Source organism: Carassius auratus, chromosome 20 (assembly GCF_003368295.1).
Source record: "Carassius auratus strain Wakin chromosome 20, ASM336829v1, whole genome shotgun sequence".
Lineage (NCBI taxonomy): Eukaryota > Metazoa > Chordata > Actinopteri > Cypriniformes > Cyprinidae > Carassius > Carassius auratus.
The window spans coordinates 10,948,453-10,967,768 of NC_039262.1; the positions used below are offsets into that span (position 1 = coordinate 10,948,453).

Consider the following 19,316-nt stretch of genomic DNA (forward strand, 5'->3'; position numbering starts at 1 on the left):
CTGTTTTATAGGCTACAGTCTATGTGTTTGGAAGCGTCACGCTGAATCACGCATGCGCAGTATCATCATCTTATCGCTTCTCAAATCAGACGTGTCCGAAAGAACCGGTACTCGGTTCAGTGTAAGCGTACTGGTGATCCAAAAACTGATGAAACCGGTTATTGACTCGAGAACGACAACCGCTCTAACCGGTATGCTGCACTCACTGTTATTTCATCAGCTGTTCTACTCGTGTCCTGTTCATGTTTTATTTGCTACGAACTCAAATTGTGAATGTGTCATCATTTACTATAATTACAGTACAGGTATTTCATAAATCATCCCTTATTCCTATTGAACAGAGAGTCTTAATTATTGTCCAACTTCCCTGACAAACCCCATTGGCCTATATAACCTAGAGTCTTCAAGTGAACAATTGGATACATTAATCTTTTTTTCTTTTTCTTTTTTTTTAAATATTTTTTTCTTTATTTTTAAATATATTTAGATTATCACACTTTCTAACGTTTAACAATATGTGAGGATAACATTCTTTTCGTCCTCTTGAAAAATTACACGCATGCCCAGTATCATCAGCTCATCGTTCTGAAATCGGTTCAGTGTATTGATGATCCGAAAACCGAACCGGTTCTTGACTCGAAAACGAGAACCGTTCCAACAGTGGACGTGTACGTTCATTATCCGGCCTCCTGCACTCATGCACTTGGCTTTTAAGAATGTAATTTGACACCGAAAACACTGCTGAATGCACACACCAGGTAGCCGATTTGACCTCGTATGAAGTCTTCACTGGAAGATATAATAATTCATGTATTAATATAACATAATATATGAGAAAATAGCTACTATAACATTAATCTATTTATCCATCGCAGGGATGCGGGAGTGTAACTGAGCATCTCAAATATAATATAATATAATATAATATAATATCAAGATGCTGTTACAAAGCATGTCCACGGATTCCCTTTTTTTTTCAAATGCAGAAATCTAGTCAAATATTAAATACATTTTGCATTGCCACCAGAAATTGTAACATCCTTCAGAAATCTCCATTCAGTTTTATCCTATCATGACTGCTGAGACAGATTAGTTTCTTCCTAAAGATCTTTTAAGCTATGGCATCGGCTTGTATTTTCGATCTCCTTTGTCTGTAATCTCTACTATGATAATGTGACATATTTCAGACCTTTCCAATAAGTACACAAACAGTTCTAATCTTGCAAACCTGTGACATCCAGTGCCACGTTCCTGACAAGTTCAACCACATGTGTTTATCTCTACTTTGTTTACATCTCATGCTCTGATTATTTGCATATTATGATAACGTTGAGGTCATCAGTGCCATAAATTCGGAAAGTACTCTGAGAACGTTGTTTGTCATTAGAATTGCGTCATGTTCTTAGCAAAACAAATATTTATGTACTGACCTGTTGTCGGTCTAGAAGATTAAGAGTCTTATTATATTAATGTGTTTTCGCATATTATATATCTGACCAGCCTGAGAATAACAACATGACAACATCAAACTATGAAGAAATAGAGGCAGAGCAGACTTGTGATCTCAGAAGTGTCACTGTTCTTTTGTCAGCTCTGTTTGGGATTTACGTCTTAGGTTGACGAGTTTTGTCAGGCCAGGATCTAAGCCATTAGACTACTTTAGTGACTCATCCAATATTCACTCTGTGTGGCAATGCGGATGTAAAAAATTTCTGATGTCAACAGAAAGGATAGTTTATTAGCTAACCCATGTTATTTTATCTTTGCAAGCCTGTTAGTAATTTTTTTTTCAGGTAAATGAATCACTGAATTTCAAACAATTAGACTAATGTTGTATTTGCTGCTATTTTTATCTAATAAAAAGTTCAAATAAGTCCTATTTCAGTTGATAAACAAAACCCCTCTGCCCCTGGCCTGGCCACCCCTGGACATTTCCTTGTAGTATAACTTAGGCTCTTCTTTGGTTAAAATAGGATTATCTATAAATAGAGGTATTAGCTGGCATCATAAGATACAAGCACATGTAAGCTCCTTAAAAGTCTGCATGATGCACAAGCCTTTCTCTGCCTATAGCTCAGGCAGACGGGGGAGCTCCAGTGACCAGACCTTTCACGGGACAGCCTGTTTACTTTCTCCAGAGCAGTAACCTCAGGCGCGGACACGCTAGGCCCCTGCTGACCTTATATGAATCGTGTGAAATGCACGTGTTGTACTTGACATTTGTTTGCATGTTTCTTTTTTTAGCCGTTATTAACCAGTTTCTAAAACCATACTTTTTTTTGGCTGTTGATTTAAATTACTGAAAGTTTTATTAGCATAATTGATAGAATGTTTAATTGAATGAGTGTAATTATATATGTAATTTGCCAAAGCTCGTTATTTAAAAAAAAAAAGTATGACATTCAGATCTTCAGACTGCTTGATTGGCTCATGTTAGTTTGATGCTATGTTGATGACCAGTTTCAGCTAGTCAGGAACATACTGCTGTCAAATGTTGCAGAGAATGGGCTTGCCATATGGGTGGAGACCAAGAAATCTGCACCCAAAATAAACAAACCCAAAATCTAGGGAAAAAAGTACATTCCCATGCCCCATGCACACATGTATGGTGCACTTAAACATTCTTCCTGCCATACATGATAAAATGCAGGGAACATTTCAGACATAGTGTTTTAATAAAAAAAAAATATTTAATTTTTTTTATATATATACTGGTTCCCTAATAGATGAGAATGTTTGATAATTATATATTTATTTTGATCATCAGTTTTATGTAATTTTGATCTTTATTCTTTGGAACACAATATCGTATTTAAAGATATTTTGAAGAATGTTCCCACTATTATAGTCCATGAAAGACAACACCGAATCCCTTTGTTTAGTCGTATGGACAAAAACAGATCTTCAGAATATATTTTTTTTTATTTTAAAACGACAGAAAGGAGAGTAAATAATGACAGAATACCCAGTTATGGTGAACTGTCCCATTGTTGTTAGTCTTTTGAGAATTACTTTAATTTGAACATACTTTTGTTACATGATTAAATATTAAAATTTTTAATTTTATATAAAAGAGAACTTCAAGAACAGTGTGATAAGCAATAGACAACAGAATTTTGTTGTTGTTGTTTTAAACAATAATGAAACTTGCAGCTATACTATATTATAGTGTTGCTATATGAACCTCATGGGCATTTTAGTGACATCTAGTGTTAGTGAAAGAAAATTTTAGATGGAGGACAACTGAGTTTGATGGATTTCTGGCTTATGATAGCTGTGTTTTGGAAATAAACCCCTGGATTCACAGACAAGGCTTAAGCCTAGTCCCAGACTAAATTGTAAGTCTGAGCTGCTTGACTGAAAGAAACTTTCACTAACTGATCTTAAAATATATAGGTGCCTCTGATTTGTCTCAAAATGCACACCAGTAATGTTTTTCTAAGGCAAGTTAATAAAAAGTACTTAAAGGTGCAATAGGTGATTGCCTTCAGAAACATTTTTTGTTATACTGGTTGAGAGTCTCTTCACATTCCTATAGCAATCATTAAGTTAAGTGGTCTAAATATATTTATCTGTATTCATATATTTGTGGAAGGCGTAGGACCAAGAAATGTACGTCCAATCAAAACACTCGGTCCGAGCATTTCAAATGGCTTTCCTTAGCTGCCTGTCAATGTATGTATACCTCTGCACACCCTGGTCACGCAGACAGAATATGTCATCAGCACATTCATGCATGCTGTGCAGTAGTGATGGGAAGTTCGGATCATTTTACAGACTCGGACCTTTGAGCCTCGTTCAGCAAAATGAACAAATCTTTTTTCATTTCGTTCATTTTATCAAATATAATTACAATTTTACGTGTTACTTCCCTAACGTGTCTACTAGTACTTACGCAAACGTTGATCACACTACAAACAATACAAAACTATAATGCTATAAGAAAAAAGATGAATTCATTGTTTACCTGGGTCTTCTGTATACAATAAGCTTACCTCACCTCTTATCTGGCAAGTCTTCGAGTTTGAGTCGTTCTTTCATCACGTGACAGCCCCATAATCTAAACCTATGTAGTCTGATCATATATGGGGTCATCATCAGGTTTGAGTCGTTCCTTCATCACGTGACAGACCCATAAGCTTTAACCATAGACTGTATAAAAGGCTTTAACCTAGGGTTCATTCTTTTGTCGCATAACGTGACAGCATTGGATAGAGAAATTAATTTACCAGCTTCCTTACAAACTTGTACATAGTTATTATTATTATTATTATTATTTTCATCATTATTATTATTATTTACTCTTACAGGTACTGCGTTTCTGTTATCAAATTGTAGCTTAGCTACTTCTTACAGTTTATAAATGTGTGATTTTCTGTAATGGTGGTTATTTTCCATACACTGACTGTTGTGACAGAGGTAATAAAGAGTTGGTTATTATCATTATTATTAAGTCTTTTTCCGACTCAGACAGCATAGGTTAAAGTTTATGGGTCTGCCACGTGATGAAAGAACGACTCGAAAAACCAGAAGACTCAAAAGATAAACTAATCGATTCTCTTTCTGGCTTGAGACTGCATTGGTTATGCTTCTAGGTGTGTCACTTGATGAATGAACGACTCGAAAAACCTGATACTCGAGAGATGAACTAAACAATTGTTTTTACGTCTTAAGGGGGTCGCACACCGGACGAGAAGCGCAGCGCCGCGTCGCGTCGCGCCACGTCTTTAAAATTCGAACACATTATTCTCTATGGGTGTACACACACCGGCGGCGCCATTCGGCGTCTGTCCGCGGCGCCCAGCTATGACTCAGAACGCTGTTCAAATTTCTGCCGCGCCACAGAGCGCCATCCGCATAGTTTTATATAAAAAAACCCCAGATGTTATAAACTGAAACTGAAATTAAAATACAGTACACTTGTTTCATTCAAATAAAACATTACAAAAAGTGTTTGGTTACGTTTTCAGCTGCACAGTTGCCTAGACAACAGATACAACAAAACAATAACAGACTTATTATAATAACACAGATTCTTTTCATTAATTAACGTTCAAAACTCAGCTTTTATCAATTAAAATCATATATTTAAAATAATAATAATAGATGAAGTTAAAACTCTCCCATCTTGCTGCGAAATTGAGCTCACGCATATAGAATGTGCGCGTCCAGTGTGCGATACCTTGAGAAAGGACTTAAAAGGACTTAAAGGACTAATAATAAAGGACTAATTAGACTGCATTGACTGAAACTGGTGCTCTTGGAACTACTAGACTAATTACAGTACAGAACCAAGAATTTTGCGCATGCACGACTGAACAAATAACTCCATAAAGATGACTCGTTCTTCTCACATTAGAGTCACATTAAAGATAAATTAAGAAATGAATGAATCGTTCAAGAACAACCCATCACTACTGTCCAAACAGAGTGAGATGAGCTATATGACCCTACACCGTGTTCATTACTCATTACATTTCCTACTCACTGAGCAGGGGTTTATTCCACTTTGGAACACGGGCTGGAATTGGGAACCGCTGATGTAGCCTATTGTAGTAATGTTGTCTCTGTAATTATATGTAGTTATGTTGGTCTGTGAGTCTAAATGCGTCCAGGGAGCGTGGCATTGGACGGTGATTGCAGGGAGAGTGGGACGTTCGTTTTCAGTGCTATCAGGCTAATGTTAGCATTTTCTAAGATCTTCTATTACACATTTAAATGTCTTAATTGAACTATTTCCTAGTCATGGCTTAGTCTAAGCCCTGTCTGTGAAACTAGACCCATGTGATTTAAATAGTACATTTTAGTATCACATATGGACGCGGTTTCAGGAAGGCCTTAAAAGGGTTAGTTCACCAAGTCATCCTAGGTGTATATTATGACTTAATTCTTTCAGACAAATCCAGTCAGTTATTACATTTGTCTTTGAATTGTCTTTCAAGCTGTTTAATGTCATCAAACCAAAAGAAGTGAACCAAAAAGCCAGGGCCGTCGCCAGAACAAACCAAATGGGGGGGCATTTAATTTTCATAGGGGGGCACACTTTTTTTAATGATCTGAGACAGACCATAACATAAACCCATATTAGGCTATAACTAAAATAGACCACAATAATCTTGTTTTGTTCAATTATTCAAATAAAATACTTCACCGTTTGATCTCAACGTCTCTGTTTATTGTCTCTTAACATTTCCAAAACCGCCAAAAAATTATTCTGAGATCGCATGCAACGCGCAGCTCAGCTGCGCAAAGGAATTGCGTATAAACAATACAATACTGTATGCTTAACTAAATTAATTGCATGATTTATATATACATATACATATACATATACTTACACACAAACTGCATATTGTAATTTGAATTAATAAAACTACTAACACAAAAATAACATATTGAAAGGTCTGCTGCTGGAGACTTGCCATTGGCTGTTGTATTTGAATAATTAATGAGGTAGGTCTTTGCAAGGTTTGGGTGCTGTTTTGGGATGTTTTAACAGTCATTTATGAATATAATTATATTTAAAATTATGTTCTGTGTAATAATGCGTTGAATAATGAATCTTCTGAATCATTTCTGAAGGTAATGTGTTATGCATTTCTACTGTTACCGTTGTAGTGATTACTGTTCATGTGAGTCAAGTTCTGCTGAAACAACATTATTAGAGCAATGATCTGTCAAACGTCCAACTGCGCGTTCACGCCGGCGGCGTCGGGAGCGTGAAAAATCGCTCTTGCAGTTCTGTTCACGACGCTGCAGGAAGATTCGTGAGCGCTCAGATGCTGTGACGTAGTCACGTAGACCGAATTCATATTTTGTATTAAAAGTGGCCGCAAAGCGAACAGACTTGTTGAGCTTATGCAGACTAACCACAAGGAGGTTAACGATACAAGTTGATCTCATTAAATGTTGTTGTGGACGAAATATTAAGATCCTTTACTTAAAATGAACGATCTCAGACACCTTGGTCCACGTATCACGTTGAATTATTTTTTTATGTCCCTGTACGCAAACAGGGACACATCATAGATTACTGCAAACGCGAAACAGCAATAATCAACCTGTCCTCTATTTTGCTTAGGAACTAATGTGATCGGAGCTGCGTCCTCTGGAATCCTCTCAAGCGGTTGACTTCTACGTTCCGATTGGTTGCTGCCCAACCGCGTCATAGCTCATTACCATAAAGTTGCCTTGATTAAACTCTGCTCGACGCTCTCAAAGGCCAAGTCGCGCCTCGCTGCTCCTCGCCGCTGGTTTACATTGAAAATGAATGACTTCCGGCCACTTTGACGCTCTCGACGCCGGCGGTGTGAATGCACAGTAATGCAATTTTGGTTAATTGTTCTGTGCGTTACGTTTAGGGGGGCACTAAAAGTCATTTGAGGGGGCACTGCCCCCCAATGCCCCCCCTTGACGACGGGCCTGCAAAAAGCGCCCATCCATAAAAAAAATATCTCACATCTGCCACATTTTTGCGATAAAAATATCTGTATTCAAAACGTAATAACCACGTTAATGTAGCTTGCACCAACAGTTACACATGGAAGCAGCTCTGGGCAGATGACGTATGAGGTCGGCGTTTAGCATGTGCCAGTGATTCTCATTTCAAAGTTTCCTTACTTTAGCAAAGTCTTCTCTTGGCTTATATCATTCTTCTTGACAAATCCTCGTTTTGTACCTCTAATTAATTTATATAATAGATGGGCGCTTTTTATTTACTTCTTTTGGACTAATGCACTGCAACACCCGCTGAGTGTCATCAAACAGCTTGAAAGATAAAAGACCATTTTTAAAATAACTCCGATTGGATTCGTTTGAAAGAAGAAAGTCATATACAGCTAGGATGACTTGAGGGTGTGTAATTTATGGGCTAATTTTCCATTTTTGGGTGAACTAACCTTTTAATGGGCAATTTCAGGTTCAGAAAAAGTTCATTTGTGTTGTTTACCCATTTTACTCTTTTGACTGCACATAGCTGACCGTGTCAAAATTTAATGAATGTTTAGCATCCTCCTATCAAGGATGTTTTCACATTCCACAGCCCAGATTTCAAAATACTCTTGAAATGAAATCAATAGTCTTGATTTGATGCCCCCCTCCCCTTTTGTTTGTTATGAGCTCGTTTCCTGAAACTTTTCGGGATCCGTACAAATACGGAGAACGAAGAAAGAAAGAGATGCGTGAGAAAAGCGTTTGGCCAGTGCCGGCATGTTCTGCATTTTTTAATCAGACAGGAAGCAGGAAATGATGTCACTGGGTCACAAACAGGATGCAGTGATTATAACACAATGAGAATGCCTGGCCATGCGATTTAGACCCAGAGGCCAAAGAGCAGAGAGCACACACACATACATACTTGCAGTTGCGGCAGGGAGGGGTTCGGGTAACAGGTTGCTTTGCAAAAGCTTTAGCGCAAAACTACATTGCGGCGATAATAAGTGTTTAAAGCTCCGGCCGTTGACGGAAATGCTCTCAGAACCTTTCCGAAATGTGTTTATTCTTCCCAAGCGTCCCTTTGACCCAAGCACAGACAAGGATGCTTAGATGACACAGATGAACAGGATGTGTGTGTGGTGTGTTTGCATGGCACTGATTTGTTGTCGGTGGTTGATTATGTTGCTCTTTGGAATGGAAAGAAACCCGAGATTGACCTCCTGGATAACCATTTCTGGTTAAGTACTTAGTAAAACTCAAAAACGAATCTCCTGCATGGCCCTCTGCTGCCTTGCATGGGGTCTCATAATATTGACTTTGGCCAGGATGATGGGAAGAATGAATCTCGGAGCTGAACATCAAATGAAAGTCCAAATGGCCTTATTTATTAGGATGAACTACTTAACAACTTAAATTGCTGATCAAGCCTTAGCTGACCTTTGCACCCTTTAGGTGATTCTGTTCAGGCTGTTCTGCTCTGGCAGGCCGACAGAGTTTTGATTAATAAAAACAAAAAAAAAAAGGCAAAAAAAAAAGGCTTTTTTTCCTATTCGTTCCATGTTTGGAGTGCATAATACGGCTGAAACCCATCTGTGGGCACCAAGGCCACGTGAACAGCTCCGGTCAATTCTTTTGTTGGGGATCGAGATGGCTCCTGAGGCCCTCGGAGCTGGAACTCGTTTGCGTCTGTAGAGAAGTGTGTGTGTGTTTTCTTTATGGGTGCTCTGCAGAGCAGCACCATGATGAGCCTGGCGAGAGGGGCGGCATATGCCGCTGTTTTTATGGCAGGGCAAGGTTGCACCCTGGGGCATCTGTTTCGGTTTTCTGAGGAGGGGCCGCTCCTCTGTCGTTGCGCCTGTCTTTGTTTCAGAATTTCCAGCTCAAGGGGCCTGTATCCGAGGCAACGGATTTAAATTTCAAGCCAATTTACAACTGGAGAAGGGGAAGGAGGGGGTTGTGAGTTTTTTTTTTTAAGGATTGAGAGAAAATAGTTCATGGAGATGTAAAGAAATGGTACATTTGTAACCAAACTGAAGATTTGTTGTATTTATATAATACACACACAAATTTGAAATTATCAAGAACACAAAATAGCTTGAAGGAATTAACTTTTTTTATTCTTCAGATGTTTGGTTTTTTATAAATATGCATTATATACAAAATAATAGTATAAAACATATAAAGAGCAGTGTGTCATTATTAAATTAACTCTGGAAATAATCACTTTAAAAAAAAATTACATTATTGGTTCTGTATTCTCAAAACTAATTATAGGCAGTCAGTGGTGAGCCGTCGCTTTTTCTTTTTCTGTCCATTTCTTGACTTGTACTCATGGGCCGTGTTGCATAAAAGAAGTCAACTTAACTTCCTCTTGGATCTTGCTGGCACAGTTCTGCAAGTTATTTTTCATTTCTTGTTTTTATTTCTTTCCATGTTGATTAAATTCTCAAAAAAACTATCCAAGAAGACCCTGGGCACAAACATATCTCTCTATTTAATTCTTTTAAGGCTTTTTTGTGAATTTTTAGCTGCTTACAATCTTATTGTAGAGAGGAGAGCAAAAAGTAATTTTTAAATGATTGATGTCAGCAGTTTTTTTTTGCTTCTCAGACATTCATAGCATTGGTTGTTGATTTGTTTGGGTGAGCTCTCTGATTGGTGCTCCCCTCCTCGTTCTTGCATAGCTGGCAATGCTGGTTGAAGGTTTGGAAGTCCCTGGCACCTTCAGTTGATTACTTGTCGGACGACATGTCCATGATTACCGCAAAATAATATATATTTTTTTCCTTTCAGCTCACGGGGGGAAAAACATACCGTAGCAGAAGAGTTCAGAAATCATCCAGGACTGTACACGTTTTGTACACAAACACTTCTTCAACATAAAACTAAACTATTGCATTCGATGAGCAGCACTCTGCTGTCTCCAGTTTCTCAAGTTTCTCAGTGCAGCAGTGGACGTCAATATAAATCTCCAGTCTCTACGTATCTTTGTAAACAATCCAGAAAAAGATTCTGCTTTGATTGTGTTTTTGTCTCCTCTCTTCATAGACATCAGCCTGTAATTTATACCTGCAGAAAAAGAGTAAAAATAAAACAGAGGCTTCGAATATGCTTTGGAATTGATGCATTGCTTTCAATATTTAAAGTAAGAACTTGAAATGCATACAGTAGAATATTTAGTGGCCTTAATGGCAGATTTATCCCTTTTCTTTCTATTAACAAGCCTCTGTTCAGTAGACTAGACACTGACAGAATGATAAAATGGTGAACATGGCCAGCAGACCCCTGCTTCAAACATGCAGACATATTAAGAAATGAGCTGATCCTCCTTACCTCAGTTGCTATGACACATTCACTCCTCTCCTCTGCTATTACAAACACAGACTGGTACACGGAGTCCCTTGGGGAACATATCGTTGATATCCTACACTCTGGCTTTTCCCTGCACACACAAAACACACTTTATGTTATCACAAAGTAAAAGCACATGGGGCGGCTATTTATTGTGCTGAGATGGGGGTGAATGCGCTTGGCTTATTTTTTCACTCTATAGAGGCTGATGTAAAAAAAATCCCCATAAGAGGAAAAAGTGCTTTTGTTGTGCGGTCCAAATCAATAAAAATCATTTAATGGGGTAAAAATGCTTCTTGCTGTCAATGCCTTTGAGTAAAATCCGTGTTTGAGAATGTAAATGTGTCTTGCGGTTGCGGATAACTTCTTTTAGCCAGTATTGATGTTCGTATTACGGTCATCAGGCGAGCTCTAAGTGCAAAGGTTAATATACTTGGCGGCACTCTAATGGAGCATGACCTCAGCATAATAAAGCAAATTCAATTCAACCCAACACCTCGGTTTATCAAAGTGACGTGAAATCCATTTCTTACCTGTACATTCTACTCAATGGTATTTTCTCTTCTAAACACTTTTCGTATTTATGACTTTTGTCCTCTTGGGACACGATGTCCTTGAACTCTTTCGATGAATTGTAGTCCAAGTGGCAGTTCTTGTGTATGTAATTTGATTTGTCAGGTGTGCAGTCCACCTCCAGGCTGACCTGCTTATTAGTGTTCTTCAGCTGGGAGGTGGGGATCAAGTTGTCTCTTTGCGATTCTGACATGTTGTTCATTGCCTCGCCTCGAGTCCTTTCTCCAGACGCCTGCCTGTGAATGTGGCGCAGGGCAATGACCACCATGCAAAGAATAATGATGAGAGCCACCAAACCCACGGCTAGAGAAACTGCGGCCCACTGGAAGCGATCTTGGGTTTCCTCTTTGGTCACAGGAGCGGTGACAGAGTAGTATTCACAGTGGGGCCCGGTGAAGCCGCTGGGGCAGAAGCAGGCGGGCGGGTTCCCTGGGACGCCCACGCAGGAGCCGCCGTTGAGACAGGGTCTGGACGAACAGGCGTTGGAAGGCCGATCGCAATTGGGGCCTTCGTATCCAGGGGTGCAGGAGCAGACGTAGTCGTTGATGCGGTCGTAGCAAGTGCCGCCATTAGCGCAGGGGTTGTTTGCGCAGTCGTTGATGTTGATCTCGCAGCGCTGGCCAGTGAAACCCGCTCGACAGCTGCACATGCGAACGCCCCCCAGGACCACACACAAGCCATCTGTGGATCAGTGGGACAGGTGTCAGTGACAAATTTTACAGAGCTATGCATGCACACACACACACACACACACACACACACACACACACATCTGGATCTCTGCATTCGCAACATTTCTAAATGAAAAAGTTAGAGGCAGAAAAGATGCATTCTCTTACCATTGGCACATGGCAGAGTCGTGCATTTGTCCACTCTTCTTTCGCAGTTCAGACCTGTGTAGCCTCTTGGACAGTCACATGCGTAACTGCGCCCATTGTCTTTCTCGTGGCATATGCCACCATGAAAGCACGTGGAGTCTGCACAGGTGAGGTGTGAGGTGTGCTCACAGTGAATACCTTCAAAGCCAGGCAGACAGGTGCAGCTGTAACCTTTGTCAAGATCCTATAGGGGGGGAGAGGAAGCAGATGTTTCATAGAGCTATTTATGGACCCATTCGCATTGTTTTATGTTTGTACAGTAATTCTACATGTTGAGAAAAGGCTTTTCAATGGATGCTTGGATCCATTAATAAGATCACAGCATGTTCAAAGATTAAGCCTGAGGTTTTATCCAAACACTAAAATGAATATTGTGACATGGACCGATGATAAAATGGCCAAGTAATTTAATGCTGAAGATTATCTATCATATTTTAATGAATTTAGTATCATTAAAGTCTACTTTGAAGATGATTTATCTATGTTTATTCCAGTCCAAATTCACATTACAGTACAAAAACACTAAGTTTGTTAAATGCATGTGGTTTTAATCAAATTCATATACTCAGATCGAGTCACAATGACACAAAATAATGACTCACCGAGCAAAGACCTCCATTCTTACATGGGCTGCTGTCACATTCGCGCACCTCAAGCTCGCAGTTGACCCCAGTGTAACCAGGCCGACAGGTGCAGGTGTAACTGCCCTGACCTGTATTCATACATGTGGCTCCGTTCACACATGGCTTGTGATGTGTGCAAAAATTCAAATCTGTTTTGAAAGAAATAATAAGACAATGTCAGAAAGGGCCATTTTTCAACACGCTTCAAGTTTCTCCACGTTTCAGTCACAGATCTACTTGTTCAGTCTTAAACTAGCAATGAGCTAAAGTGCTGTAAGCTCTATTACCATGACACTGAGGTCATTGAAGAGTGAGACATTCAGTCAGCTACTGTAACTGTTTAGGGTTTAGTCTTACCTTGGTCACAGAACAGTCCACCCCAGCCCTCTTTACAGTGGCACTGCCATGGTTGCTGACAGGTGCCGTGTTTACAGGCTGGATATTTCCTACATTCTGTGCAAAGTTTACCCTGCCATCCTTCTCTACACCTGCAATACACAAATATCCCAAAAACAAAAAAAAAACAACACACTTCAGTTTAAATATGGCTCACAAACAATGTTTTTAAAACCCCGCTAGATATTAACATTTGAAAATTTTCCATCAAACTACAGCAGCTAAAAATAATTTAATGAAAAAAGGTGAAAAAAATGATATTGCATTTTAAGGCTTATCCTGAATGTAGGTAAGAAAATTCCAACAGAGCAAATACTATAGACTATGCATGTATGCAAAGACAAAAATGAAAAGAAATATTCTCACACAGGCCATGTATACTTACACACACTCTCCAGGTTTGGAGCAATTGCCATTCGCCTCACTGCATCCCTCCAGACAGATTGCTGCATTAAAAGAAAAAGCTCTTGTTAGTAAACGGTCATGGGTTTAAAAGTCATGAAAAGTTCAGTCAAAGTTATTTGGACTTATTAAAGGTGATATATGTTATTTACCCCATGTTAAATAATGTGTTCTCTACCAGCTTAATATACTTTGATAAAAAGTAAGACTTTCAGATTAATTCTTCAAACAATGGACCAAAACATGTCTTTGTGTGTTTGAACATCTCATTCGGTCTGAAATAACAATGTTGTCTTATCTAGGCTTGGGCAGAACTACCTGTTTCTCCAACGAACAACAGTTCTCAGGTAACATTTCTTTTTGCAATAGTGGCACAAAAAAATTCAACTCCACCTTTTAAATGTGAAGGTACATAATTATCGAAGATGTAATACATGAATAAGTGTGACTGACTTTGCATAAAGCTTTGTCATAGCTGAATGAAAAACAGAAATGGCAGGAACTGGACTAGAAATCTATTTCCAAGCTCTGACTCCATTTTCCAGTAGGATCATCCATAATTGCATTGTGGCTTTAACTTAATATCAGCTGCTCTTAAATAAACTCAAGTTTAGTAGACCTACTTGTTCATTATCAGCATAGTGAATGGCTCTTAACCAAATAAATCCGTCTCGCTGCAAGCAGTTGTACAGAACCTGTCTGGCGAGGTCACTGCTTTGGATGTGGGTAATTTACTGTTGCTTGTGTTGAGCCGTCTATGACATTGATTTTGAGCGGGTACCGACCGGCGCTGAACTGCTGGTTAGACCGCAGCAGATGCTCTGTCCCAATAACGGACAGCTGTCCCTATTGTTGTTTGTAGTCTGTGCGAACCATATTTGCAGCTGCTACGCTGGAGCGCAACAATGGGGACTACAATTTCGTGGCGCGTGGCGGATAATAATGGCGCGATTAACTCGGCGCGTGCTTGCCATGACGCTCGTGCAGGATTAAATTACCAAGCACGCGCGTTTAGAGTATACACAAACTGTGTCAGCGCCCTGATCAACACCGTGAATTCTCAGAGAAACTACAACAGTAAGTTACACAGAAAAAGCCGAAAGCAAAACACAAAACTCAAATGAGTACATTCTACAAACACGATTTCCATCAAACCCATAACCATCTTAGCACGCTGTTTGCATTTTCTTCTACTCATTAAGATCAAAAGAAGTCAAACCTAATAATAAAGCTACATTTATATTTTACTTACATATAAATAGAAGGTTATTGTTTCAAAATTGTGTATGTGAGATTGACAGGGTTGCCATGTTTTCACAGCAAAACCCGCTCAATTGCTGCTCAAAACTGTTTCGACGGGGATCCCCCATTAAAAATCAAGTTCTTTGGCGGGGCTCCCAGGTAAAATTAGCATATCAGGGGCTAAATATGCGTTATTGGTGTCAATTCTACCCGCGGACATGAAAAAAAAAACAAAAAAAAACACGGGAATAATGTTGCCAAGTGACAATCGCGGACTTGGCAACACTGTGGACTGACCAAAAAATATAACAAGTTAAAAAAGGCGGGAACAGTATGACCTGAAGAGGTAACCGTAGCAACAAAACGCTACTTGAGGATCATCGGACGAAACATTGACAAAACAACTGACATGTTAATTATAAATATTAATTTAAACACTTATTCACACTAAATGCTATTTATTTGTTAATTATAGATTTGTTGTGTGTGTATATATATATATATATATATATATATATATATATATATATATATATATATATATATATATACTGTATATAACAGATCTAAAGAGGTTGTGACAGCACCGTTTACATCACTCAGAAATGTTCTAATACTTTTGTTCATTGTACATTTAGTGTGATGAGCAAGACACGTTTCAAGACAAGTGTCCAGTGGATTGTGATTTCTGATTTCTTACGTTCTTCGCAGTACTCCCCCTTCCAGCCGGGGAGACAGGATAACTGCCCGTCTGGTTTGCAGGTGTAGTGGCCAAAACGGTCGTCCCTGGGTGTGCATTTTTTGGAACAGCTGTCGCCGTAGTAATTTTCACTGCAGATGAGCCGGTAAGAATAACGTAGCTCCGTCTGCTTCCAGCTTTGAACATCTTGAGACCATCCAGCCCCTACTTCCAACTTTCTTTGGATGGCAAAAAAACTTATCTGCAAGTCAGGGTTGTATGTGTCTGTAAAAAAAGTGGAGAATATTGTGATAAGGCCATTGCTGAATTATTAATTGATTTTTTTTTTTTTGGTTAAAAATGTTAAATTAAATAGGTTAGGTAGGTAAAAGCATGGTGTGATAGTTTCCTTTTTTGAATGTGTCTTCAAAGTGAAAAATACAGCCCAACTTTAAGTTGTTGGAAGCTGACACATTTGGAGTAAAACTTCCTCTTCCTTTGAGTTAAGCAAAATATTCCCATGGTATTATCCCATTCTAAAGGGCGGGACAGACAAAGGTGTAAAATACAGGAAAATGCAGTCGGATGGTTTTGGCAAGCGCTGTGTATTCTCACCAAAGACCACTGCGCTTTCCCACGCCAAAAATAAACCAAAGGAAGTTCAATTGTGTTCGAGCATGAGAATGCAAAGGTGTTTGAAGCAATAGGAAAATGCAGTACAAATTTACAACTTTTAAATTAACATTTTTCTTAGGAGCTGGATACAGCTTGCCGAGGTTTAATGAAGCGCTGTAGACAAAAAAGAAAAAAAAAGTAGGCTAGAGTATAGGGTATAAAACGTTCTGATGAAAAGAGACGCTTGTACAATATCGAAGTGTCGCCCTCTAGTGGACAAAATCGAATCTTACCTACAGGTTGATCCGCGTAAGGTGAATGCCAGGCCTCAATAATCAATGAAAATGATCCCTAGGAGGAAAGAGATATTTAGATTTTTGCCTTTTGTATATAAAACACAATATAGCATACATTATGAGAGAATGTAGAATAACACGAGAGAATGTAGGCTATCATCTAAATAAAAAATGAACAGCATTATAAAATCTTTTAGAAGCAGAAATAAATGAATAACCGCAATTTAAGTGATCAAAACATTGAATCAAAACTGTTACTCTACACACGTTGAACCTGGCTGCATTACAAACTGTTGCTATCCCAATACTGTAATGAACCGCAAACATGTTTCAGCTCATATGCGATTAAAAGGAGTTCCATCTGAGCTCACCGGCCAGCCAAAGTTGAACGGCAGTCGAATCGGTGTGCTGAAAGAGCCACTTCCCATGATACTGAACGAGTTTGTCCCCAGCACTGGCGTTATGGCACTTCCAAAGATACAGTCACCTGGAGACACGACCACCTGGTAGTTTTTTAGGCAAACTCGGAAGAAAGTCCTGCATTCATGCTTGCATGCATTGCCATTTGCGAGCAAGCCTTTCAAATTTCTGAATTCGTGAAGGTCGAGTTCGAAAACACCAGATCCAAATATCTGAAGGGAAAAATTACACGCGTTACAACATTGCACAGTAAACACTGGCTTACCTACAAAATACGCTCGAGAATCAAATGAGAGGAAAGGGGTCCTGCTGACTTTCCACAGGACCTGGGATGTTTACCTGCGTCAAAACGCTCGTGAAAATTGCGATGAGAAAGGTGAGCCAAGCTGCCATGCTTTTCGATTCTCCTGGGCAGCCGCGTCACCCACGATTATATTCCCCCGAAAGAGCCTATTCCAATGTTTCAGGGTGCAATGAAAACAAACGCCGAAGAGTAAAAGGGTATATCCCGCTGCGCGTCCACCCTGCGCGGCACTTCAGTGTGCAGGAGCACGTCAAATTTCCAGGTTATCCAAAAGGTGAAGGAGAAATGGGAAATCAGCATCCAGTCTTATTCCTCTTCGTCTCAAGATATCCACTGAGCATGTTTAATATTCCACAGTGAGCACACCGATGTGTTTAGTGTCAATGGTAATGTCTTGTTTTGGTTCTAAACTTCGTGCGTCAGCTTTGCGCTGTTGGGTATCCTCACACTTCTCGCGTAATTCGTGAATGAAGACTTGTTTCTTGCGTCCTGCAGTATTTATACAGGCTTTGTGTCCGCGCTGCTCATTATATAAACTGTCTATCACTAAACGCCGCCCACTTTATATACTCAGTCAGCCCCCCTCTCTCGACAACAATGATATCCACATTTAATACCCACCACTACGCGGATGATGACCAATTGAGCGCGAGTGATTATTAACAAGCCCAGCATCTGTTGGCATATTTAGAGCAGGCACGGTTAAACGCTGATCGTTTCACACCGTGCAATTTTCTCTCATCCAAAAACGAAGTAACTCCGCACAACGCACGCACAAGCCTGTTACTTCTCGTTTGTCCCCGTTCCCGTCAATTGCGCGGGTAATTATATAACATAATTGAACGCGTGCGCGGTCAGTGTAGGGTCATATAGTTTACCTGATGTTCTGGCGTAGAGCCTTTTCACGTTTCTACCTAAGCGCTATAGTAATCACTACAGCAGGTAATATCTGAATAAGCAGATCTATTGTACATAGGCTACATCTCTAAGCATTTCTTTTCATTTTCACAGTTTTACACAAAGTATTTTATTTGTGTATTTTTATCAAAATAATCAAAAGCTCACTCCAAGTGACACCTAATTTTATATATGCACTGTATTTCCTCATTTAATTTGATACATGTTCTGCACGCGCAGTCCTTTCAGCCTAAATGCAGCGTGCCATTATTGTTGAGTCGCGTGCCCCTCGTTAGAAGCGCGTTTAGAGGGCTTTCATGTTGCTTTCACACGGGCCTCTAGCTGCGATGGGGTGAGATAACAATTCAGCTGTATGATAATGAGGGGTTTAGAACTAACCGCCATAAAACTATACATCTTCTTCTTTTGCACTTAACAAAAAAGATCATGTAAATTACTCTAGTTTCATTCCGGTTTAATTTGACCCTTTACCATAAGTGTCACGATGGTTTATCAATCAGTTATTTAGGAAGAAGATAATTGCGTCATGTAGGTGTAAGCCTGTGTTATTTAATTATATTTATTCGAGAAAGAGAGAGAGAGAGAGAGAGAGAGAGAGAGTTATTAATTTAGCCTTGCTCAAACGCAATGTATGATCTCAATAATAGATTGGTAAATAACAATGTCATAATTTGCTAACTTTGCATATGCTGAACCTGATGGGCTAATGAATTGATTTGAATTATTTGGAAAATCAGAGTGGTTTGCAGGCATGCTCTTCGATAAGCATTGAGCCTATATTTCTGAAAGGAAAGAACAATGCAAATTACAGAGAAGTTTAAATTGAAAGCATTTCCAGTTTGGTTTCGTTATTTTGCCAATGTCCACAGGCGTTCTGATTTTTGACTGGTTGTGCTATTGGACTGTCAAATCGCTTGAGGATTTTCTATTTACCATCTGGTGCTAGATTGCGCGCGCGCGCTGATCGACTGACTGACAGAACCTGTTCATTTTGGATTCTAGCTGGCATCGTTAGTGTGAATAGATAGGGATTCGGTGCATCCAAGCAGTGCATTAATTGCTTTACAATAATGCAAAATTTTCAATAATTACAGCAAGCCCTGTTTCATTTGCCAGAGCGCTATGAACGAGCCAACATGACTATTTGAAGGAAACGACTGATACATGCACAGGTGGCGAAAGTGC

At 39.4% G+C, this 19,316-nt stretch overlaps 1 protein-coding gene across 1 annotated transcript; it reads right to left on the reverse strand.

Annotated features, from left to right (window-relative positions):
• Positions 1-9,531: 9,531 nt before the first annotated feature.
• LOC113120901 (delta-like protein 4) lies at positions 9,532-17,721 on the reverse strand. The gene is made up of 11 exons (XM_026291033.1): positions 17,249-17,721; positions 16,861-17,121; positions 16,487-16,544; positions 15,600-15,863; positions 13,641-13,701; positions 13,217-13,347; positions 12,839-13,008; positions 12,198-12,420; positions 11,319-12,039; positions 10,768-10,876; positions 9,532-10,503 (listed from the first exon to the last, which is right to left on the reverse strand). Exons 1-11 carry the CDS (start codon positions 17,300-17,302, stop codon positions 10,498-10,500), a joined length of 2,058 nt encoding a protein of 685 aa, XP_026146818.1. The 5' UTR covers positions 17,303-17,721; the 3' UTR covers positions 9,532-10,497.
• Positions 17,722-19,316: the final 1,595 nt, after the last annotated feature.

Bases quoted from the DNA above. Each gene is read 5' to 3' on its own strand.
- LOC113120901 (XM_026291033.1), bottom strand. From the start codon at position 17,302: ATGGCAGCTTGGCTCACCTTTCTCATCGCAATTTTCACGAGCGTTTTG. The intron at 15,864-16,486 runs GTAAGATTCGAT...CTTTTTTTACAG, and splicing joins TTACGCGGATCAACCTGTAG to ACACATACAACCCTGACTTG. The intron at 13,009-13,216 runs GTAAGACTAAAC...CTTTCAAAACAG, and splicing joins TGGACTGTTCTGTGACCAAG to ATTTGAATTTTTGCACACAT.